We start from the raw sequence: 25,781 nt of genomic DNA on the forward strand, positions 1-25,781 counted from the left end.
GTTTTGATGAGTTAAGTGTGAGTGAGTCAGGAACATATGGATTAAATTTCCCCTGAAACACACATGCGTTTAAAAAGGGGTGTGTGTGTTTGGTGGAATCCTTAGTCAAATGCATTTTAGAGAATTCAGAATGTTTAAGAGATGTCTTTCTCTGAATACAAATATCAGTAGATTAATTCTAGTTAAAAATCTATAACTAAGTTACATTAAAATACAAGTGGAAGAATCTTAAATAAATACACGCGTGCTGTTAAGACAGGCAAATGCCTTCTGCTCCTTATGCTGGAGCTGCGCAGCACGGGGAGGGTGGACGTGGGCAGAGCGCGTGGTCCAAGTGTGGAACAGAGGCGTCTTCTCCCTGTTCCAGGCAACAGTTTATGAACGCTCAGCTTGTAGCAGTATGCTGTCTCCTTTTGTTTTATTTTTCTAGAGTTTTAGTTTGCACTTTCTCTGTGCATTGTATACCCACCCCAAATCCATCTCTCTGGTTCCGTGGTAATCAGGAACACTGAGTAAGAACCACAGAGCTTGTTTCTAGGGAGCAGGAGAAAGGTCCTGGGGTCCAGCATGTGTCTTACTAGATGCATTCTTATTGTACTTCACTCTGAATTTGAGTTATCATAAGAGAGTGTGTGTAAAAGTACTTGTATAAAGAATTATAAGTCTCTTACTTTGAAAAACAAAACCTATGTAAAAAGCCTGGTTTACATTGTAAAATCCTTTTCCCAGCACTGCTATTTAAAAATCTTTACTACTCTTTTTAAAAAGTATTCAAGGTACCATTCTGATCTGTTGGTCATAGAACAAGCTTTCTATGCGATAAAGCGACCTTTCTTAATTGAGAGCAGCACTGCTGTCTTGGCCTTATAATCATGAAAACCTTCAGAGTCATTCAGTTAATAAGGGCATAATTAGCAGAAGTCAGATGGAGAATGAGATCAGCTTTAAGTTTCTCGATCACAGGTTCTTGCCAGGGAACCAGGTAGGCTGACTGCAGATCTTCACCTCTTCTGCTCCTCCAGATCCAATTCATTCAGTCTCATCCTCAGCTCTGTAGCAGAATACCCTTTGTTCCTGACCCCATCCCCAACTGATCACAAAGATCTCCTCCAAGCTTCCTTCCTCCAACTCATCTCATTATTCCTGCCTTGAACACCAGCAGGCATTCCCTGAGAACACATTAGCTGAGCAGGCCATGGAAACAGGTAAGGTAACTAAAACCTTCACCTCTCCTCCAAATCCAATTAATTTGTGTAAAGTCTTGTTACTAAACTTTACCAAAGGCTCAGTAAGTAAGAGTTGTAAGAGTTACCCATTTTCCTCATGGTTCAATGAAAGACACTGCATAGTCTTTAAGGACTGTGGTGTGAGAGGAAAGAAAAGTTCATTTTGGGGTCTTATGCAGCCTCCAGATAACAAATTGTGAAAAGGCCCAACTGAAACCCTCAAAAGCAATCAATGCACAGCCTCTTTAGTGAGCATCTGGCAGGCTGATCATTAAGTTACTGTCTTGGGCAGAAATCCCCAGAAATAGATGTCATGTACATGAAATCATATGCACAACGATTCAGAACATTATCATTACAAATAGCCCAAAGGAGAAAGGACACAAGTGTCCACTAACCAGTGAACAGACAAAATAATGCAGTCTATGTACAAGACAAAACAGACACACTCCACCCTGAGCCATCCCCAACAACTTCGAGTTGAAAGTAAAAGAAGACAGACACAAAAAGCCCCAAGGTAGAATGCACAGACACACAACACATGGAGGCAGAAGAGTCAGGTGTTTGCCTAGAAAGGCAGGGGAGAACAGACAACCAGAGAGGATGGCCAAGGGGCACAAACTTTATGTAGAAGAAATGGAATATTCTGCTTGTGGGTATGGTTGTGTAATTGAGAATATACTAAAAATCACGATTTTTCTATTTCATCTGTATCAATTTTTTACTGGTATGTGATGTATTTAAATAACATTTCCCAAACACTGCCCAAAATTTTCCAAGGACTTACATGCTTAGCCAGTGAATAGTACTTTAAATGAACCTAAAATTGAGATAGGTTTTATCTAAGAGGAAATAGAAGTTTATGAAATAGACTTTGATGGTTCATTTTCAAAGGTGGATCAAGCCAGCCTTTATAAATAAATGCACAGAGAACACTTGACTTGTGAATGCACACTAGTCCAGCTATTTGCTATGCTCCCAACTCTGCCAACATATCTATCCCCTTACCTGAACTCAAAGTTTAGAGTAGAAAATTCTAACAGTCTAGCTTGCTTGCAAGATCACATATCTGATAAGCTTTGTAATAAACAGAATGTGAAATGCAGAGATGAACCCAGATGTGATTTTTGCTGAATAAAAGAAAAAGTGTAAGTAATGAAGGGAAGGATAAAGACCTAGATGACAAGAATATCCTTCCTGACTCTACAAATGAGGTGGGAAGGGGCCTGCGCTAGGCTCAGTTTATAAACTGTTCTCCGCAGTCAGTCAGTATGCCTGCCATGGTAGACTGAGGCCTAACTTTGCAAGTTCAGAAAATAAACTGCCTCACTCTTGCTACTGTGAATTTTTAGTTCTCTTACTGTGAAGTGAGAACCTTGGTTTCTCGTAGAGAGGATATAGACTGGAGAAAAAAGGACTATTTCTGGTGAAAAATGTTTGAACATTAGACTTATGGAAAAATATTTTTAGATATTGGATATTAAATGGATGGTAAAAAAGTTTATTATGCAAAAAGCAATAAGTAAAACTATTGGAACTTATAGAACTGATTATAAAACATCATTCCTGTCATTAACTCAGTAATATTCCCTAAATTTGTAATACTAAATTCTGAAAATAACAATAATGGAATTTGGCTAAGTAAAATAGTTTCACTGTCAGTATGTTCGTCTCTGAGATTTATTTTATCTTATGTGTATATGTAAGTGCCTACATATAGTATGAACATTATGCATATAGTGCCTTTGGATGCCATAAGAGAGCCACTGGAACTGGAGTTACAGATGGTTGTGAGCTGCTATGTGGGTGCCATGCTGAATTCAGGCTCTGTTCCAAAGCAGCCAGTGCTCTTAGCTGCTGAACGCATCTCCAGCGTCCTCCCCGCACCCCTCCTTTCTAAAAGGCTCATTATTTTATTTCATGTTTATTTTATGTGGTGCTTTGAGTGAAATGGGACCCACAGACTCAGAGGGAATGGCACTATTAGGAGATGTGTTAGGGGCACTGTGTTGCTGGGGGTGGGCTCTGAGGTTTCAGATGCTCCAGTCAGGCCCAGTGCTCTCTCTCTTCCTGCTGCCTGCTGATATGGATGTAGAACTCTTTCTCCAGCACCATGTCTGCACTCATGCTTGCATGTTTCCTGCCACAGTGATAATGGACTTGGACACCTCTGAACTAGAAGCTGGCCCAATTAAATGTTTTTCTTTTAAAAAGTTGCTGTGGTCATGGTGTATCTTCGCAACAGGACATTAACTAAGACAATGTGTAAGACAATGTGTGCCTACAGGTAAGTTTATAAACCTCATGTTATGCAGGTAACCGAACCAGAAGACAGTTTTAGATTTCATGAAACAGGAGTTAGAGATGGCTGTGAGCCACCCAGTGTGGGTGCTGAAAATCAAACCTAGGTCCTAAAAGCAGAAAGTGCTTTCACACGTATCCCCAGCCCCAGTGATAATTTAAAAAGAAGTGCATTGTACCAGTCGGTTGGCCTTTTATCAGGTGAGTGCATCATCCCCATTTACTCACATAAATTCGAGTTATTCTTCAATTTCATTAATTGAAAATATTGAAGAAACAACTTGATAAGTCTCAAATAAAATAACTGGCACTGTAGATTAAATTCAGTTAGCTTATACTAATTTACTTAATATTTATAATATTTTATTTATTATACTAATTTATACTAATATACTATTTATGTATTTCAAGTACAAATATAATGAGTAAGATGAAATATTTAGGCATATATGGAGTCTTAGGGCTAATTCACTTTGGTGGATCACTATGAACTAAAATAGCAATTAAAGCAAATTAGGTAAGGTGTTAATAATATAATGATTACTTAGTTGATTGGCATGCTTGTATACTAAAATTCTGCTAGCTGCTCGCTGCAAACACAGTGAGCTGCGTGATCAGTAGCCGTACACATTTAACTTGCCTCTCCAGAGGAATATCTTGGGAAGAAAGGAAACTAAAAATGAAAAAAAAATTATGTGACATTGAAACTACAGAACTTTATGAACATTTTATTTCTATTAAAAGCTGAAAGTACCAAACAATAAAGAATGTATGACCATCAGCCAACATCCAAATAAAGTTTTGCTGTTTAAAAGCATTCTTAAAAAGAAAAAAGATTAGAAACCTGTAACCAAATGGACTTGGGCAACATGCAGACTATTTCTGAAGCTAACCTGACTGCTCTCAGTTGCTGTGCGTCGGCCCCGGCCTCTCAGTGCTAATGTGAGTGGGGTGACAGCAGAGAACACTGAGTCTGTGCAGTCCATGAGCATCAGTGGAGCGTCTCCGTCAGCAAAGCAGGATTTATGAGGAAAGGACAATGGACTGTGCCCAGAAGCAGACTAAGGTTAACTAGTTACTTGTGTGTGTGTGTGTGTGTGTGTATGTATGTATGTATGTATTTATGATGCTTTATTTCTTCTACTTTTTAAAATCATTTATTGATTTTAATTTCATGTATACTGATATTTTGTCTGCATTTATGTCTATGTGAGGTGTTAGATTCTTCCAGGAACTGGTTAGAGACATTTGTGGGCTGTCAGGAGAGTGCAACGTATTGAACCTGGGTCCTCTGGTTTACTGCTGAGTTATCACTCCAGCCCTAGTGCTGTGGACATGACTCTTACATTAAGAAATAAATCTGTAGTTTTGACTTCTGAGATGTTAGTAGATGATGGTGACTTCACAGAATGCTTTCTGAGACACCAAATGAACATGACATTATATCAATACAACACACAGATTTTCGGATCTTCTACAATTTAATTTAGAGCTATATCCTGTAATGGTGAAGTTCTTTTTAGGCAGTATACAGCACTATCAGGAAAATTTAGGATAAGTTATGAATAAGGAATACATTATTATTTTAAAATTTTACTGTCTGAGACAGCAATAACCATGATAATGACAATTATTTCTTAGAAAAATGTTACCCATTTATATCATTATTAATAGTTGCTTTTATTGAACTTTGGGATGCGGGTCTGAAGTTAACTTTTGGAAGTGAATTTTGTGTGGCACTATGTGTGTCATGACAGGGGAGTTCAATAATGGACTTACCATTTACAACATCCTCTCTCTCTCTCTCTCTCTCTCTCTCTCTCTCTCTCACACACACACACACACACACACACACACTTACTCTGGTAAATTCTATTTCTTTGCCTTTTCTGGCACACTCACCTCTCACTCTCTCCTTTACTCAAGGCTCCAAGCGACACACTGTGCTTCTGTTGTAAAGATGTGGGCTATGCAAGGGACCATCAATATTTTAGGAAAACGATCTAAGTTTTGCAGATAGATAAGGATCCTACTGGAAGAAGCTGAATTAGGACCCAGCGGATATGGACAAGTACAGACTCACTCAAAGAAAATCTGCTGAAGGGATGGAGCCAAAGGCTCAAGTGACAGATGGCCTGCAATTATCAATCTAATTTTAAGTGACTCTTATGAAATGTCACCATTATTTATAATATATAATAATAATTTATTGCAAGGGTACTTTTATTTTTCTAAGGTGTCTGATCTTCATGTTTTCACTGTTTAGCTTATGAACAGAAATGAAAAGTTAGCTACCATTTAAGGGCAGAAACACAGAAGAGTTACTATTATTTGGTAGGTGGTAAGACTGGTGAATTAATATCAGTACCGAGCAGATTTGATATAAGCTTCAAGAGACCAAGGAAACTTGAATTAGTTATTTTCAGAGGCTCAAAGCGCCAGGTAAACTAAACCACACAGTGGTGAAGCATGGATGTGAGTACAGGTAAATAAAGGAAGGTGAGCCAGACGCCACAGCTCCGAGCTTCCGATCACCTCAAAAGCAGGAGTCAGCTCAGGAAGACTCACACGTGCTGACAAATGAAACGACAGCCTTCATCTGCTTTCAATTCCAAAAGCAAGATGTGAGTGTTTACTTCAGAACTTGAGACAAACATTTGGCACTAGATTCAGGAAACAGGAAAGATTTTAGAAATAGGAAATAGTTTCCATGATACAGAGATGTAGTGACAGGCATTTCTAGGACCTGGCACTAGGATGGTCTTGCTTAGTATATTCTTCATTCAGAAGTGGGAGAACAAGAGTTCATCTCCTGTGTGCTACGAATACTGAGATCTTCACTGTAGGAATGGATCACTGCAGGATATTATATAGCTACAGGAGATTATTTTCAGTAAGTAATCTCCCGGAAACAGAGTGTCATATTATAGATAGAAAGATAAACAGAAGCACATGGTCTCCTCCAATGTTATATGGGCTGAAAACGACTTGAGGTTACAGCTCAAATGGAGTCTGAGACTATGAAGTAGGGTGGTTCTGTTGTCCTTTGTTTGAAATCCAATTTCAGTACATAGGTCAAGCTGCTCTTTAACTCAAGGTCCTCTTGCCCAGTGCTGAGATGGCAGTATATCACCATATCCAGCTAATATAGGAGCTTTAACCTGGCTCTAGGTAGGATATAACCTCCCAATCTGGTTGTTGGGCTCCGGGCATGCTCCAAGCCTGTATCCCATTTCTATAGTTTTCTTTCTGGCCTGCTTTTATCAGACCTCAAAGGTTACTGGCTGACCTTCTAAAGTATCCACAGCCAATCATGCCATGGCAGATCCTGTTTTCAGTGGCCTCAGACCAGCACCAGGACAACAAGAAGCTGAGGGCGGAGCAGGGGAGGTTAGCTGTTTGTAACGGGTTTAGAACTGTGAGGGCAGAGCAAAACAGGAATAAGACATTCCAAAAATTCAGCCTGGAGGGGCTGACAAATCCCATGCTCACCTTGCGGAAGTGGCCATTTTCCAAGGCTGATGGCAGGTTAGAGACCCAGAAGTCAAGGGATTCATCAATCTACCCACCTCCCAAGGGCAGCGGCACTTTTATGTGAGGAACTGTACTCAGAATTACTTTCCTGTCCAAAGCACTGTTTCTCAGTACACAGTGTGCTGCTACTGCTTACTGTAGGGAAGCACGTTTGCTTCAGGTCCTAGCTCAGTGCCGGAGACTGAAGCACACCAAAGTATCAGCACTCACATGACTGAGTGTGACAACAAACATTGACACACATTTCTTCACCAGATGACGGAGTGAGTCCTGTGGCTTTATGTGTTCCTCACAACAAGCAGAAACATATTAACAAGTACCTGCAAGGTTGTCAATTTCTTTCTCCTGGAGCAGGCTGACCGCATCATCATCTCCTTCCAACATAAGCTCAGTCTCTGAGTTCTGGTTCACAATTGCTTGGCTTCTGAACGCTTTCTTGGACTTTACCACGTCTTCTTCAGTGCCTGTGTTCAAGCAGAAGCAGTGTGGGTTACTGTGGATGTACTGCACTCAGTGGGTGTTGCAGACAACATTTTCTTCATTATATGTCGTTTGCATTTCTTTACACTTACAGAGCACTTTAAAATACTTCTTTATTTGATTGTTTTTCAAAACTTGAGACAAATACTGCTATTGCAAACCAATGCCTCAGTGGAGTCTACACGGGTTACATGAGGTTCTTCTCTCACTGCTCATGGGTGATTCTTATTTCTGCAATACCAGATGAAGGACAGAGCCTGGAATGTTTCATTCACCCCAATTACAGACCCTGCACACTAGGAATGTCTAGGGGGGTTGTTATAGTCACAACCCCTTTTCTTGTTGGGTAGTAAATCGGAGGAACTTTGAGCTTGCCTGCTTTAACAAAAAGGTTCGAATGCAACCAGCATAATACTATCCATGCTTTCCCCAGCTGAGCTAAGCAGCTTCTTCCTCCTCCAATACAGTTCAGGTCAGAGGCTGACCACTGCACTACTGTCAGTCATTACCTGGTAAGGTATTTCACAGCTTCATGGCTCACATGACCCTCAACATTTTTTCAGAATGGCTATCATACAATACAAGCATGTTTTGTATTCCTGTTTCGTTTTATTTGTTAACCCCCTGTAATGAACACTCACAGTAAGAATTACACTGTAGGGGGCTGGGGATTTAGCTCAGTGGTAGAGCGCTTACCTAGGAAGCGCAAGGCCCTGGGTTCGGTCCCCAGCTCCGAAAAAAAGAACCAAAAAAAAAAAAAAAAAGAATTACACTGTAGAGTAAAAGACTCCCTGGCAAGCTGACCAAGTCCTCTTAGCCTCTCACTGCTAGCCTTATATGACCTCTTCCCATTCCTCTGCTTTGTTCTAATTGCCATTCACAATTCTCTTCCCCCAGACATCTGTTCTAAGTAACTGTGTGATGTCACAGCTGATAGCTTTGGCTACACATTGGAGGTGGGATCTCACGTGCCTGTCCTCTACACTGTGCTTCTGTGACATCTCTGCAGCATAAGGGTCTAGCACTTGGTAGGGGCACAGGACTGGCTGAAGTGTAGGTGTCAAGTAAGTCCCTTCTCTTGACTCTCTGACTTGTCAATTCTTTCCCATATGCTCTCCCCACACCTCAGGAAGGCACTCAGGTACTGCAGCTGCTTGCATGTTTATCTCCGCAGGTGCCCAGAGGCACTTTTCATGACTGGAATGTCATCTCTGTAACACAGTGCCTGGTAAGAAGCAAACACTGATAAACCCTGAATGAGTGAACTGAGTCACGGGACTCATCTCTGGATGGCTTGAAATCAAAATTTCCCCAAATGTTCCATAATCTCATTGATTTGTGTTAATTTGTGCAAAATGGAGCTCAGTTCTTTGCATTAAAGTAACAACGTACTTTAAGTTTCAGTCAGCCTAATAAGCAAGTTTTTCTTTATATTACTACCATGTAAAAAAAAAGATTTATGTGACTTTATGTTATCACAATAAAAATCTACCCATAAAGAACATGCGATAGAAGGAAGGAGAGCTTGGAAATGCATCAAGCTGTTCTCTTGTTCTCTTCTAGCTCTGAAGCAGCCAACATTTGAGTCTTTGAATCTTTTAGAGATTTGCTATAGATACTGGTGCCTACACAGAGTGCGTCATCCTTGCTGAGTGCTACCAGCTCGCAACACACTGAACTTACCAGCTTTGTGGAATTGAAACAAACATTTGTCTAGATTAGAGTATATGAGATTTAAAGGTGCTTTTCAATCACAATATCCTTTATGAATTAGAGTTTCATCCATCAACATTACAGCCAAAGGAGGTAAGGTCTCAGAGGGCTGTCTCATTACAAGGCTTGTAAACACTGTCCTTAGAAAGAATTGGTTTATCACCTAACAAATCAAAATCTGATTGAGAGGAGAATTTATTCGAGATCATCTGTCTTAGAAGACATGCTGAACCAAATGCACTTCTTGGCCTCTTTAGCCATTCATCAAGAAATTAACAAGCGAACGCCGCAAACCGCCAAGAGTACCTTAGATTTGAAATGGGAATCATGAAAAACAAGTAAAACTAGACAAAGGAGACAGGGATGCTTATTTCCTAAAAAATATGAAAATGGCAAGGAAATGCAAAGTTTTTGAAGAATAAGTACCATGGATTTGTGGATGATCAAAGTGCAATGTAAAATTATGGTTTCATTTCCTCTCATGTTTTAAATTTAGGAATGCATTTTCTGTAGATTTATTCATAGAGTTACAGAGACACAGTGTAGCCCTGAAGACATTTTTCCTTCATAAGTTTCTCTTAATAACCAGGAAACTAGTGAATCCAAGTATATTCTAATTAAGGTAATTAATTATCTAATTTACTCTGTTGCCATGCTGGGGATTGGCCATGCATGCAGGGCCATGCATGGCAGCACGTCCTCCATCCCCTGACCTGACACCTCTGCTCTGACAAGGTGTGTTTCAGAAGTGAAGAGAAAGGAGAGCTAGGATGTCTTCCACATTGCTACTGTATGCCAGCACCACAGAGCTTTGTTATGGCTGCTTTAGTTTTCATTGTCTTAAACTCACAAATGTTAAAATACACGCCAGTTTCTGCTTATACTAAAAATTTCTTTAAAACAATTTCAGGATCTAGCAATTAGTTTGTTATCTATCTATCTATCTATCTATCTATCTATCTATCTATCTATCTATCTATCTATCTATCTATCTATCTATATTAACAAATACCATAAAGGAAAATATAACATGATTTATTTTGATTTAAGGGATTATTCTACAGTTAACTGTGGATACTAAAAAAGGGGTAGGAATCACTGGGCTGAAGACATCATTATTTTGAAATGTTTTACTTGGAGATTTTCTTTGTGGCCTTTGTCTCTTTTTTGCTTGGTTCTGGTGCAGTCCTTGGGATGGAACCCAGGTCCGTGAATGTTCAAGGCCAGTGAATGCTCTACAGCTGATCTATATTGTCACTTGCTTAGAGGAATTTGGGAACACACATAATACTGTTTTATCTCACCAGCTAATTATGTATACACTGTTGAATAAGTTACCTTCCTTGCATGTCCTTCAGTCTTCCCATAATATGAAAATTTTTACTTTGACTTATCATGTTTTATTCTTTCAATTTATTCCCATTATAAACATTAAAACAAATCCCTACCGATTTCTTAAGTTTAGTTTCCAATCTGTAAAAGAGAAAGAACAAGCATTTTCTCAACCTAAGTCTCAAGGGATTACTATAAAATTCAAATTGTGGACGCCTATTAATTTTGAACTTCATTAAACTTAAATTAAGGCTTTATCACTCATGATATTGCTGGACAAGATTTATACAAAGAAAAGAAGTGAGCAAAACTGAGGTTCATAAGCCTAAAATAAAACCAGCCTCATCCTCAAGTCCTAAGTGTGCTGCCTGGTCACAGCCACTGACAGTGCTCTGCGCTTTGTGGAGATTTCCGTTCACCATGCTCATAATCATTACAAAGCACAATGCACCCCAGCTTGACTAAAATAGATGTTTTCTGAGCAAAGAAGAACAGGCAGCTCATGTGCTGTTAGCTCTTGTGAAACAGACATAGTGCAGACAGCTGGCATTTAAACACCTTCCCTGAGACTGTTTCATTCATTTCATTCACTGAGTTAGTATTAAACGAGAATCCACTTTCTTTTTAAATTTATTGTCATTGTCTTCATAGTTTCATCTTTGAGGTCTACGGCTTTTACCTAGGACCTCATGTATTCTATGGAAACACTATAAAATTGAACTGTGTTTCTAGTCCCTTTCCTTGCTTTTTGAAAAATTTTGGTACAGGATCTCAGAAAGTTGCCCACGCTAGCCTTGAGGTTACAGGGAAGGCCTAGCCAGCCTTGAAATTGTAGTGATACTCCAAGCACTGCCTCTGGCCTTGCTGGAATCACAGACCTGTGTGTGCCACCAGGCCAGGTCGTACATCATCAACATTTCTGATGGCTTTTGAAATTTTTTATTTGGCTATGTTAACAATATGAATGTTTGAAATCTTGGTTAGCTGAAGGAGAATACCTTATGATTTCTCAGTAAAAACAAGTTTAACATAGCATTTCCCCATCTTTGGAAGAAGGTCTTTGTAGGGAGGTTGGCAGAGTGAAAATTTTACCTTATTATAATTTGCCCTAAATGTATGTTTGTAAAATTTGAATGTTTGTAGACATCTGAAAATTAGCTTCACAAGAGGACATTCTTTTCAAGAGAGGTCTTTGAAATATGCATTATTTCTTGTTCAATGTGTCAATATGTATAAAATTCTGCAATTAATCTTCAAACTTAAATACCTTTTTAAAAGAAAAGCACCAATGATAGGGATACTTTGGGAAATGTTAAGAGAATTTTTCTTTTCTCAATAAAATTCAAGTCAGAGAAACGAATACCTTTATAGAATGGTGCTTTACAGAATGTTTGTTTTTTGTTTTGTCTTAGCTCTACACATTATTATTTAAATGCCACAAAAAGAAAGAGTTCAAGATAAATGTACCTCATATACCTTTCACCTATCACACTAGCTGCAGCCACATGATCTCACGCAGTGACACACATGTGTCAGACCATTACTGAGCATCATACAGTTCTGAACACTAGACAGTGAAGCATGAAGGAATGTTTCTATCATAGAAAAATTTAGTGCTCCCAACTTTGCCCATGTGAGATGAAAGGCATGTATGTGGAAACTTGCCCTGACAGTCATTAGCAAATATTTCCCTTCTAAGTAATTACAAATTTAGAATTAATCTTAAGAGTTTTATTTTAAACACAGAACACATATTTTCTCTTTCTTAAGATGGGGATATAAAAGGAAAGAGTCTTTTTTACCTGAACCATTGTCTGAATAGAATACAGAGATGGGGTTGGGGGGGGGGATGAGAACGAAGGAAGGAAGAAAGGAAATAAGGAAGAAAAAAGAAGAACAGAACAAGAAGACCCCAGGGAGATCCCAATGGTGAACTCCCAACACCACATTAAAGAGAATGGAAACCTGAAACCTCTCCTTTTATATGTGATCGATCCCCCAAGAAGCTTCACCCCACCTGCATAAACATCACTGAAAAAGAAAACATCGTCACACGTGAAACAAGCTGCTCATACCCAAACAGACAATTCCTGTGTGCTAAAGACATGCCTTCATGCAAAGGCAAGCTGGTCACTGGGCAAGTTTAATAAGTCAGATGTAAAAACCAATCAGGCTTTTAGTTATGGTGTTTCGGACCAGATGAAGAGTATCTAACACCACTTCATCTACAATTCCTGACCACTGACATGGAGTTTAGTGAGTGGTCACAAGTAGATACTATAAGACTTGGAAATGGCACTTGGACTTGAAGGCACATCTTTACCTTGCATACAATCGGGGCAGTGCATCCTTTGTGTTTCTACCCAGGAAGAATGTTAGACATCTCTTAGTCCTTCATTCCACAGTCTGAGATTTGAAAATGTTGCTGATGTGTCCTACACATTCGATATCAGCAATCTGGGTGTTAATTAAGATTCAGTGCTCACAGATTATTCTGAGTGTTAAATCCTTATTCAGACTAGTTATGTTTGTAATGACTGACTGGAATTTAAGGAAGAGAGAAGAAAATGGCTACCTAATGCCCACGGTTATTGCTCAGTGGAAAAGGACACCAAGGACACTTGCAAGTAAAAGAATTGGATCAATATTAACGCGATTTTCATTTCATGCTTCCCCAACTCCAGTAAGCTGACAATATACTCTGATTATGTGAACTGCCTGAGAGTAACACAGGTTATTAGAGCAGGAGGTGGAAATGGGAGGCACTTTTTATATTGACAGGCCTGCTAATAGAGTATACTGATTTTCAAAGACATGTAATACATTTTCACAATTTGGTTCTGACAGCAAAAACAGAATTTCATTTATTCCTAATTCAAAATATTCATATGTAAGCAATATTTCTTAGAGAAGACCAACAAAGGGGATACTCATAAATGAAATTTTAAGCAGAAAAATGCAATTAAAAAGGTTGAAGAAAAATGTTATGTATTTAAGTGAATTTAAGCACAATACAACAAGGAAGTGTTAATGTAATAATCTAAGATTTCATGCAGAAAACTGTAGACTGTGCTTTTAAAAGAAAAATTGATAATATATATCAGCTCTCTATGCATTTTAGGATAGATAGCTTTCATTAGAATTGTGACTAGCCTTGAAGCTAGGGTGATATATAATTATTTAAAACAGGATTTTATTGTATTGAAAGACACATGGTACATTTTACTTGAGTAAGAACAATGCTCTTGGGGGGAGTCTGGAACTCAGTATCATACAGGTCAGGGCAGTGTGTCCTTAACTATGTGTCTGAATTCACTGTGGGAGTCTGGCCACTATGACACAGTGCAGAGAAGAACAGTGATGGGAAATGAGTGTACTGAGACGGAAGAACAGCAGCCATTTCCTCTTCCTTTAGGCACTTTTCCCCCTAGAATAAAGGAGAGGGATGAGTTGGGGAAGGAGTTTGTAAAGGAAAGAAAGCCTGCTAATTCCTGTGCGCAGGGAGGTAGACAGGAGCAGAATGTACGCCTGGAATCCTAGCGAATCTTGTAAAGGAATGAACAAGTAGTAGATGACAAGAAGGCACTCTGAAAGGGTGAGGCAATCCTAGAACAGCACTGGAAATGTGCTCTGAGGATCTCAGACCAAAGAACAGAAGTAAAGATGATGCGGGTGAAGGATGGGTGATGCTTTGAGTGGGTAGGCAACTGGTTCAGAAAGAGGGAAGACATGGTAACCAGCTTCTCCCTTCTCTTTACTAATAAAACTAAGTCCGGCTAGGGTGCTGCTGATATGCAGGCTATTTTAACAGTACTTTATAAAATGTAAGAAGCTCTGGAGGGGAGCCTCAGGAGCAGAATGCTTCCTAGCATGCGTGGGCCCAGGGACCAACCCAAGTACCTCAAAAAAAAAAAAAAAAAGTAAATACATGAATACAAAAATAAAGTCAAAGTTAGTATAACAAGTTAAACGAATTTAAAAAACATTCACAAAACGTTATGTTTTCCTAAGTGACCACCCACAAACGACACTAAGGTGCCCTGTACCAGAGCATCTTCACAGGTGACATGCAGTGAGCGTTACCAGATTACTACTAGGCAGACGCTATCAAGGAAACACTGTACAGCGCCCAGTGCACACAGAGCGTGCTGTGGTGGTGCTTAGGGTGAGCTTTTGCTTCACCCACCATATCGGTCACTTTGTTTCCTTGGTTCGATCTTTCCCAAACACACATCTTTCCACAGCTCTGTCTGTTCACAGCCTCATTTCCCTGGCGTCACCTCATAGCACGAACCTCTGTTCCTTCATGGGGTCTCCACTTAGGGGTCATTACTCTGTGTACTTCTGGCCTTCTCACATGCCCATTCTATCTGTCCACTGACTTAGAGGAACTCAGTTCATGTTTTCAATTGCCACTCAGACACATTACCTTCATGGAGCTCACAGAACTATTAATACACTGCAAGACAAATACCTACTGTACTGTGCATATAATTTACATATGAGGATGTAACCAGAAATTGGAATAAAATAAGCTAACTTATGAAGAGACGTGTTTCCCCTTCCAACTGGCAGCAAGTCCACTAGCCACATTTTATACTCACTTTCTGTCTAGCATTTCAAGGCGCTCTGAGTAGAACAAAGTATAGACACAACCAACTCATTTCAGATCTGAGAATGTCACATTTGTAGTATGTCTTTAGAAAAATCATTTTTCAATTGGGTTTCAAAAACTGATCAATGATGTGGTTAAACGTTGTGCAAAGACTTCATCAAGTATGTATGTATATGTATATATTTATAAACACTGACTGGTTTTCATTAAGCATCTAGTTCTACAAAAGACTGAGGACTCCAATGGGATGTATAGAAAAAAAATCTGAGTTTGGTTTGTAAGTGGCTTTTATTTTATCCGAGAACATTAAATATCTAAAATAAAAACAATTTTGTATCCAGAGCTAGAGACTAACCCCAAAGACTTGCTCAGGACAGTTTTTTTCCCTACTGAGTCATCTCCAGTCTTACATACAAATACTTTCTGAATTTCTGTCATTAACATAATCACTGAGTCCATCACATTAGGTCCTTAAGCCTTCCCATCTTGGTGAATTCTATTCTATTCTATTCTATTCTATTCTATTCTATTCTATTCTATTCTATTCTATTCTATTCTATTCTATTCTATTCTATTCTACTCTACTCTACTCTACTCTACTCTACTCTACTCTACTCTACTCTACCACTCCCTCTCCTCCCCTCCCCTCCCCCCACGTTGGCAGCTCTAATCCCTCTCCATCTTGGTGATTTCTAATCTTTCCACCCTTACTTCCCTGGTCTCCTGGTAAATTCAGAATCTTCTCTTGAGGCAGTTCATAAGTCATAGCTACTATATGGTACCCTTGGACATCCAGTCTCCTGTGCTCCTGCAGTGTAAAAATGCTCAGCTCCAAAATCCAGTGTCTAGAGCATTTGTGGCACACAGAAACTTCAATAGTGTACAGTGTGTTTGAATCTTCAACACAAGAACAGGTAGCTTGTTGGAACAGGTTTTGATATGAGAAATAACATGTATGTCTGAATGGGTACTATTTGTAGCTTTTATGAACCCACTTTAGGAAATTTATTAAGTCATTTCATTAGCCCATAAAACCATCGGGTGAAGTTGCTGGAACCTAAGTTTTAGTCTAAACATGGAGCTCCAATTGATAACACACCGATCAAAGCAGAAGGTCGTTCATGTTTCTACATGGTAAAGAAGTGGGCTCTAAAATGCTCTAAGGACTGCACACTCTTGGAAGAATAAGACAGGTGATTTCATAGTTTTTGGTTACATTGCCACACAATGTTGTTTCCTCTCTCAGTGCCTTCATCTTTCCTGATACTGCATGTGACACATTACCGTGGCCATGCATGCAGCAGCAGGCTAATTTAATTCCAGCTCATTACAGAGCTGCTTTTAGTGTATCAAGGTCATAACTTGATGGCTTCACAAGCTTAGATAAATCAGGTGTTAAGCAGACACATCTCTGAGGAACCTAAGAATGTTCTCATTTGCAATTCTCAGCATATCTTATTTATTGCCAAAGAAATGACTGATTAACTTTGTCATCTTTGCTCTGTGTTTTTTTTTCTCCCTCCCTCAGGCTGAGGCAGCCTGCCCTCATCTGCAGTGCCAGATCAGACCTATTTAAGATGATGTCTTTGATCACAAGACATGAAGCACTTGCGATTTTAGGCTTTGATGAAATGTAGCTCCGCTGTAATTGTATGGAAGGAAAACAGAAGCCCAATGATGACTGACAGTCAACAAAGAGGACCAAATGTACTCAGTTTGCCCTATTCTTTGCCAGACACTATCTTCACACACTAGAATATACCAGGACTTGATGAGTCTAGGTTTCATTTTGGTATGTCACATTTAAAACCTACTATTTCAATTTTTTACCTATTAGCTAATTTTGCCCAAAGAATAAACAATGCAGATGGGAAGATGAGTTTTAAAAGATTTTTCTTATGTATTTCCACTGCTATAATTTGTAAAATTCATGATAATCAAATTTTCACTTGAAAGAGATTTTGCCATTAAAAACCACCCAAATCACACATTCAGTTCATGCAAAATTAGCACATTAAACACCAAAAAAGAGAAAGAAATGCCTCTAGGTTTTTATTAATCACATTCCAACACCAGAGACTGAGACTGTGTCAAATCATACTGAATCTTTTACACACGACAACCTCATAAATTATTCAATTCATTAGTGATACTAAAAAGCAGGAAAAATTCCATCGCTGCAAAGTCTATTTTCCAACTGAAAAGGTCAACTAGAAGTTTTAATAATAAAATCAGAGAGCAAACTTTCAAAATCATTATTAAATAAAATTATTGTCTTTTGTTTCCTTAAAATTATATCCAGCTGATTGTTTACTTATTTAAAGAATTCAAATTTTTGTTTGAGGTTCCAAATAAACTGAAAATAATACCAAGAAATCTGAACTACAGTCAAATGTTCCTTCCCATCATGGAATTGCAGCTCCATTATAATTGAAACCGCGTGTCTGGATTTAGGATATAAGGAACGATCAAGCAACACTAGACATGCCCACTAGACACGAAGTGCATTGCCCTCCTTCACTTCTGTTCTCCCAGGAGGTTACTAGTCTCCAAAGTCATCGCCTACACTAACACATGGCTCAAACTGGCCTTCAGAGTCCAGGTATGTCTTACCACTGAGAAAACACTGCCTATTTAAGAAACTGAAAGAAGATTTCTCAGTTTATTTGGTTCCAGAAACATCTGTTTCTACAACATGGATAAATGAAAAGTAGTTTCCACCAAAATCCACAGCAGAGGTTGTTCACTCACTGCCTAATGGCAGGACAGGATTTAAATCACGTCATCATGGGGGGGGGGTAGAAATGTCGCCATTATTGGACAAAGGAAGAAGGAGTGCATTCAATTCAATTTGTCCTAGTGGTCTCTGGGAATTTGCAACTTTATTCTATGAGGGGAGCCTAGCCTGCTGACCCAATATCACAGGTCTGCAAAGTGGCTGTTGGTCTGCACCCTGCTAGACTTCAGCGTACAGAAATGTATTTCAGGGTTTAAATGAAGGGTATTTAGACAATAGGTTGAGTTTTATATATTTTTGGTTTTCATTTTGGTTTTATCTTGATCTTCTGAATATAAGACTTTTCAGTCAGGCTTCCCAGCGTTTATTGAAGGAAGTGCTCTGTAATCATTGCTGGCAGTCACTTCCTTATTCTGAACAAGGGCTTCGTGTGCAATTAGAGGGCAAGCAGGGCCGGAGGAAGTGAGGATCCTGGCTGTTTGCAACCTTCCTTTTACTTGTCTGTAGACATCCCTCCCTGGAGTATTTCCAATTTTCCTGCCCTGGGCTCCTTTTCTGACTGCCACCCCTCTACTGAGCTCCTGAGGTCCACAGATAGCAAGGCCTGATGAAGGCTTGAAACTGTGTACCCTGGGAGTGTTCAGGGAGGGAGAGCTATAGACATTATCTTTGGTCTTTCACACCAAGACCTGAACCCTGGAGAGGAACCATCATGTGACTCTACCATAAAAATTGTACAGATGTTTTGAATATTTGTGGCCTAGATATGATGTCTGTTCCTAATACTTGTCAATGAAAAACACCCTTCTTTCTTTTCATTAAGGACCCTAACACAAGAGGGACAACAGGTCCTGAAAACTGTTTATCATGTAGCAATCACAATGAATGAAAAGAGCATATTTTAAATTCCCATGTAGTACACAAAAGGTTTGCTAACACAGCTCACCCATTTCAAGCAATACAAGAGTACCATTTATTTTAGTTCAGGCTTGTTAACAATAATTTCTGGGACTAAAATTTGAACTTCCATCTCAAAGGGATTTTTAAGGCAAAAAGATACAAATCAAATACAAAGAGAACCATTTTTTAAACAGGAAGAATATTTTCATACCAAGTTCTTTTGAAGTAACCTGTAGAGTACAGAAGGCAGCCTCTTCAGAATTAAAGCTTTTATCACAAGTACTGTCACCTAGCCTAATCTCTCTTAAAACGTGTCTGTAGACAATTCTACCTTCAAATGAGATAAACTGAGAGAAAATAGAGAACATGCTGTTAATCCCAACACTGCAGAAACAGAGGCAGGTGGAACTCCTGTGGGTTACAGGTCAGGGTCATCCACAGAGTGAGCTGCAGTCCAGTTCAAGGTACTAGAAAGAATAAATACCCTGCCTAAGCAGGCAGTGCACAGGGTTTCTACGAATCATGACTGTAACAACTCACTTTAAGTTGGCGTTAAATCCTTAGGGTGCTAAAATCCTTATGTGCTCTTTAGAGTTCATTCAAGAATTCCGTACAGTAAACACTCCTGTGATTTACTGAAACTTTCTTTTGTTATATTTACTTCCACCGTACAATTAATATGTAATTTTTCTTAGGGTAAGTGCTGCACTGAACCCTGAGATACAGTGTTGGTTTGCTAATGACTTGTACTACTTTACACTCACCTCCTCGAGAACAAGAATGGCATGACATAACATAAACTATACAACGCTGCAAAACTATTTACCAAATGCGATCAACTTTAAAATAGATACCTCACTTAAGTCCTCTCAGATTAGTGAAAATGAACACAGAAATAACTCTAGGATTAAAAGTGGACAATGCAAACTACACGGGCAGTGAGCATTATGTACTGTGGGATATATGGCACAAGAAATTCAGACATACCCAGCCAGACATAAACCCGCAGAGCATTTAAAAATGGGGAAATAGGGCCAGTGAGATGGTCAGTGGGTAAAGGTGCTTGCTATTAACCCCATGAGCCTGAAATTAATCCCTGGATTCACACAGTGAAAGGAGAGAACTGACTCTCTTTGACCTCTACATATGAGCTATATAGCATGTAAACATGTGCCTCTACTTATGTATACAGGAGCACACACACACACACACACATACATACACACACACACACACACACACACACTAAATAAATGTAATAAAAATTTTAATGTATAAATGAAAATGTGATTAAGGAAACTTCTCAGACAATAATTAAGCACTTTATTAAACTATGATAATATTTTTATTAAACATTTTTAAAGGGAGAATTTGGGTACAGCTCTCTTGCTGTGTGGTGGTTGATGACACTGTGGATGTATGACTGTTATGCCCAAACTTCACTGGCATCCACCAGAAACCTGGGACCTAAATTGACTGAACCAAACAAGACTGTCTGCTTGCTTTGTCTGTTTGTCTATCTATGTGTCATGTGTGTGGTATAGATATGCATTTGTTTGCAAACATGCATGTGCATATGTGGTCATGTGTGTACACACATGTGGATGCCATGGATGTCTCTTTGACCACTTTTGATTGTGTGTGCATGTGTGCATGTACTTGGGGATGCCATGGATGCCTTCCTTGATTATTTTCCACCTTATTTTGTAAAATAAGGCTGGCCAGGGAGCTTCAGGACTCTGCCTGTCTCTGCTTATGCAATGCTGGGGTTACAGGCTTAACTTTTAAATGGGTGCTGGAAATCTGAACTCAGCAAGACTTTCACTGACTAAGCTATCTCCACAGCCTGATAATTTAGGAAGCATAAAAAATAGGGTAGGTTGCTAACAGATAATTCAAGTTATATATTCATCATTCACATATATGTAAATAGATACATCATCTATGTCTATGTATGTATATACAGGCATATACACATAGACATGCAGTTATGCATAACTATACATATCTTGCAGCAGAGCCTGTGTAGTGTTCCCAGTAGAAAAATACATAAAATACACAAAATCCCCCACAAAATGCACACACATGCACACCCCCCATGGCTTGTGATCATTAAAAATCGAAAGACAGTAAAAAGAAATTCATTTTAATACAGTTTTAGGTTATTCTAAGAGTGTTAGGTTTCTATAAGGTGTAGGGATTTAAATCTCTTACAGTAAGCTACAACCTCTTAAATCATACAGCAGAGGACTCCTGGGTCTGGGTTGAGTCAGAGAAGATGCCCCTAACCCTCAAGAGACTGGGGGCCCCAGACGTTTAGAGGTCTGGTGGGCAGATGGGTTGGGGACATCCTTGTGGAGACAGGGTGGGGTGTAGGGGTGCAGAGAGGAGGTAAGGGATGTGGAACTCTCGTAGACCAGGAGGGGGATGAAATCTGGAGTGTAAAGATAGATAGATAGATAGATGATAGATAGATAAATAGGTAGATAGATAGATAGATAGGTAGATAGATGGATAGATGATAGATAGATAGATAGGTAGATAGATGGATAGATGATATATAGATAGATAGGTAAATAGATAGGTAGATAGATGATAGATAGATAGATAGATAGATAGATAGATAGATAGATAGATAGAAGAAAGGACGAAAGGAAGGAAGAAAAGAAGAAAGAGGTCAATATTCAGATAGTAGTGAAGGGCGAGGCAGAATATAGTAATTCTGACTCTTAACACAGTGAACATTATAGATCACTGCAAAAACAAATTCTTCTCACAAAGGACCCTCACCCAGGATAGATTCTGCTACTAAGGCGGTGGTACTCACCATACTCTACAGCAGATTTGAGCAGTGCTTCAGCATGTGTAGAGCCAAAGGCATTTCGAACAAATCTCCTCCTTCGACGAAGATCATCCTCCCAGTAATCTAGGCGCCAGAAATCATGCAATTGACTAGATATGGGAAATAAATAATATTAATGTTAGAAACATAAAGTGAAAACTAGAAATTTATTTGTTCCCAAAATGTAAAATGTTATTTCACTAGTATCTCTGGAAAATTAGGAGCACTATGTTTGTATGAGTATTTCTATTAAAACCAGACAGAAATTACAATAGCTGCATCATTCTCTTAAATTGTAAATGCTTGGCTCTTTTCTTTTCTTCAGTGTTCTTTTTCTCTAATAAAAGATTGATCACGGGGAGTTTAGTAACAAACAAAATATCAAATTGCAAGCGTTAATGGCAGTTTTCTTTCTTATACAGTCTATTACAAGGTTGTAAATCACAGAGCAGACCTTACTATAAATAGTCTGCAATTTAATGACTATGGCTTAGTAGACTGAATTAAGAAGAATAAAATATTGCCCATGTGGATTTGGTGGAGAAATGATTAAAATAATGTGCTGAAATATTCATTGAAGTAACTCCCTGCTGCCCACAGCAACCTGAGAAAAGTGCAATTTTATCCATTATTAATAATACCAAATTAGTTGCAAAAATTTCCAGTATGTGGTAATTGTCTTTGTAAATTATTATTCTAATGTTAACAGTCCTCAAATGATTTTACAGCTTTCATCTAATATAAACCATTAACAACTATGGTTATCACCGGATAACATTGTCTTCTACATGCTGAACCATTATTAAAACCCACAGTGCATTTCAGAAACCACAGAAACATGCTTGCTACATGTCCAATGCAGCATTCTGTGATGGAACTTGGCTTTCAGTTTAACCAAACAAACACTGGGAATACTATCTCAGCTTAAAAAGTTAGGTTTTCTGTCTACACAGTTCAGCCTGATATAGTAAAAAGAAGGATACTGTAACTTTTGTGAGCAGCACTATTCCTAAGTATGCAGAAAGCTTTCATAGCAGATTATACACCTCTCATGGCTCACTGCAGGAGAACACAGCAGGGGCTACTTTTTGTTTTGCTTATTACTTGTATCTCTAACACTAGGTTTGCCATAAGTATACTTTCAACAAGGAGTCAATGGATTAATTTCTTAACTTCAGAAAGTCTATATCTTGGGAATAGAGAGATAGCTTAGGAGTTTAGAGTACTTGATGTCTAAAGTTCCAGAAATTAGATTAGTCACTGTCCTATCAACATGAAGAGACACCATGATTAAAACAACTCTTAAAAAAGAAAGCAGTTAATTGGGAGCTTGCATACAGTTTTGGGGGCATAGTTTATTAGCTTCTTTAAATTTTAATTTTTTTCTTTCTTTTATTGGATATTTTATTACATTTCAAATGTTATCCCCCTTCCCGGTTTCCCCTCTAGAAACTCCCTACCCTGTACTCTTTACCCCTGCTTCTATGAGGGTGCTCCCTGACCCACTCCCTCCCGACTCCTGCCCTGGCATTCCCCTACTCTGGGGGCATAGAGCCTTCACAGGACCAAGGGCCTCTCCTCCCACTGATGACCTACAAGGCCATCCTGTGCTACATATGCAGGTGGAACCATCGTTTGCTGCATGTGTACTCTTTGGTTGGTGGTTTAGTCCCTGGGAGCTCAGGGGCGGGTTGGTTGGTTGATATTGCTGTTCTTCCTGCAAACCCCCTCAGCTCCTTCAGTCCTTTCTCTAAATCCTTCATTGGGGACCCAATTCTCAACACAATGGTTGGCTGCAAGCATCTGCCTCTGTATTTGTCAGGCTCTGGCACAGACTCTTAGGAGACAGCTATATCAGGATCCTGTCAGCATGTACTTCTTGGCATCCCCAGTAGTGACTGGGTTTGGTGGCTGAATGTATGTGGGCTGGATCCCCAGGTGGGGCAGTCTCTGAATGTCCTTTCCTTCAGTCACTGCTCTTGTGACCATATTTTCTCCTACAAATATTTTTGTTCCCCCTTCTAAGAGGGAATGAAGCAACCACTCTTTGCACTTCTTAGCTTCATCAATCTTATCTAGTTTTGGTGGCTGTATATATATGAGTGACATGTGGTGCAGGCTCTGAATGGCTGTTTCTTCAGTCTCTGCTCCAAACGTTGCCTCCATTTCCCCTCCTATGAATATTTTTGTTCCCCCTTTTAAAGAGTAAAGCATCCACACTTTGGTCATCCCTCTTCTTATGGATTATATCTTGGGTAATTCGAGCTTTTGGGTTAATATCCACTTATTATTGAGTACATACCAAGCGTGTTTTTCTGTGATTGAGTCACCTCACTTAGGATGACACTTTCTAGTTCAATTCATTTACCTATGAATTTCATGAAGTCATTGTTTTTGATAGCTGAGTAGTACTCAATTATGTAGATGTGACACATTTTTATATCCGTTCCTCTGTTGAAGAGTTTCTGGGTTCTTCCCAGCTTCTGGCTATTATAAATAAGGCTGCTATGAACAAAATGGAGCATGTGTCTTTGTTGTGTGTTGGAACATCATTTGGGTATATGCCCAGGAGTATGGCTGGGTCCTCAGGTAGTTCAATGTCCAATTTTCTGAGGAACCTCCAAACTGATTTCCAGGATGGTTGTACCAGTCTGCAATCCCACCAACAATGGAGGAGTGTTCCTCTTTCTCCACATCCTCCCCAGCATCTGTTGTCACCTGAATTTTTGATCTGAGCCACTCTGATTGGTGTGAGGTGGACTCTCAGGGTTGTTTTGACTTACATTTCCTTGATGACTTAGGATGTTGAACATTTTTTTTTGAAACCTTAAATCCCACCACACACTTCCAATTTAAAAAGTACCCATTGCCTTTCATGATTTCAATAGTGTTTAAAAGTCCAAAGCTTCTTCTGAGACTCATGCCATTTTCTAGTAACTATAAGCTCCCGTAATATCAAAATCAAAAGGCAGATCACATGCTCCAAGGTACAATGGCAGAGAAAATATTTTATCATTCCAAAAGGGAGGAAAGGAAACATAGTAAGGAAATACTGGACCAAAGCAAGACCAAAAACTAGCTGGTCATAGTCTGTATTTCCATGTCTGATGTCAAACACCGAATCTTCAGACCTCCAACTCCTTCCAGTTTTGTTGACTGAAATACACTTCTTTCTTTTGGGCTGGCTCATTCCCTGTTAGCAAACTTTCTTTAACAGGTATCCTGTGACTTAAACATCTCCAACATCTTGGGGGTCTCCAAGGCAATCCAGGCTTTACTTTCACGGCATTACACAATGGTCTCTCAGAGCCTCCATGCAAGGATATCACAGGCCTAGCCTTAGCAGCTTTCCTTAGTCACAGAAGGAGATTCCATAACTGTTTTCTTATATCCTTGACCCTTAAGTTGAAACCATGTGGCAGAAGCCCCCAAGTTCTGCTGCTTGATGGGGCTGGAATTTGGTCTCTTGTTCAAGTACATCTGCATCAGCTTTCTGTTGGTGGTGGTTTCCTTCATGGCTTAAACTTTTCTTTAATTCCTTTCCATAAATTGGATGCTTAGCTGAATGAAGTCTTGCCCTGAGGTCACCACTCCCTTTATTCCATAACAACAGGTTTTTCTTTATACTTTTTTAAAACTCCTAGAGCATTGGAATTAGCTCCACTGTATTATTTCCTAGTGTTCAAACTTCACTGTGTATTTTTCCTTGCTCACCTTGCTCCTTATAATGATGTAATATAGACAATATTAGGCTGTCTTGAAACCTCTTCTGCCAACACCATTAATCCCAAACTCTTCAATTTAACCTCAGGAATATTTTTAGGGGAAGGACAAAAAGCAGTCACATACATTGCCAATATCTCAAGAATGGTTTCTAGGTCACTTACTAATTAATACTATTCCTCTCTGAAACTCCCTGAGTGGGGCCTTTAGCACTATTTTCCATGTCGTACTAGGATGGCCTATTAAGTAAGCTCTGCCTAATGTGTAACAATTGCTTTTCTAGTCCAAAGTCCCAAAGTCTTCCATACCCTTCCATATAATAGCATTGTCATGGCTGCTACAGAGATAGTCCACTCTTGGTACCAACTTCTGTCTTAG

General features: G+C 39.2%; 1 protein-coding gene across 8 annotated transcripts in view; it reads right to left on the reverse strand.

The window, feature by feature from the left end:
- Positions 1 to 25,781, reverse strand: part of Nbea (neurobeachin) — a 576,469-nt gene that overhangs the window by 178,378 nt on the left and 372,310 nt on the right. For all 8 annotated transcript variants that reach the window (NM_001427608.1, XM_087626792.1, XM_087626788.1 and 5 more), the window contains 2 exon segments: positions 7,382 to 7,525; positions 21,666 to 21,790. In NM_001427608.1, coding sequence (NP_001414537.1) covers positions 7,382 to 7,525; positions 21,666 to 21,790 — 269 coding nt within the window.

This window comes from Rattus norvegicus, chromosome 2, assembly GCF_021556685.1.
Source record: "Rattus norvegicus strain SHRSP/BbbUtx chromosome 2, alternate assembly SHRSP_T2T, whole genome shotgun sequence".
NCBI classification, from domain to species: Eukaryota; Metazoa; Chordata; class Mammalia; order Rodentia; family Muridae; genus Rattus; species Rattus norvegicus.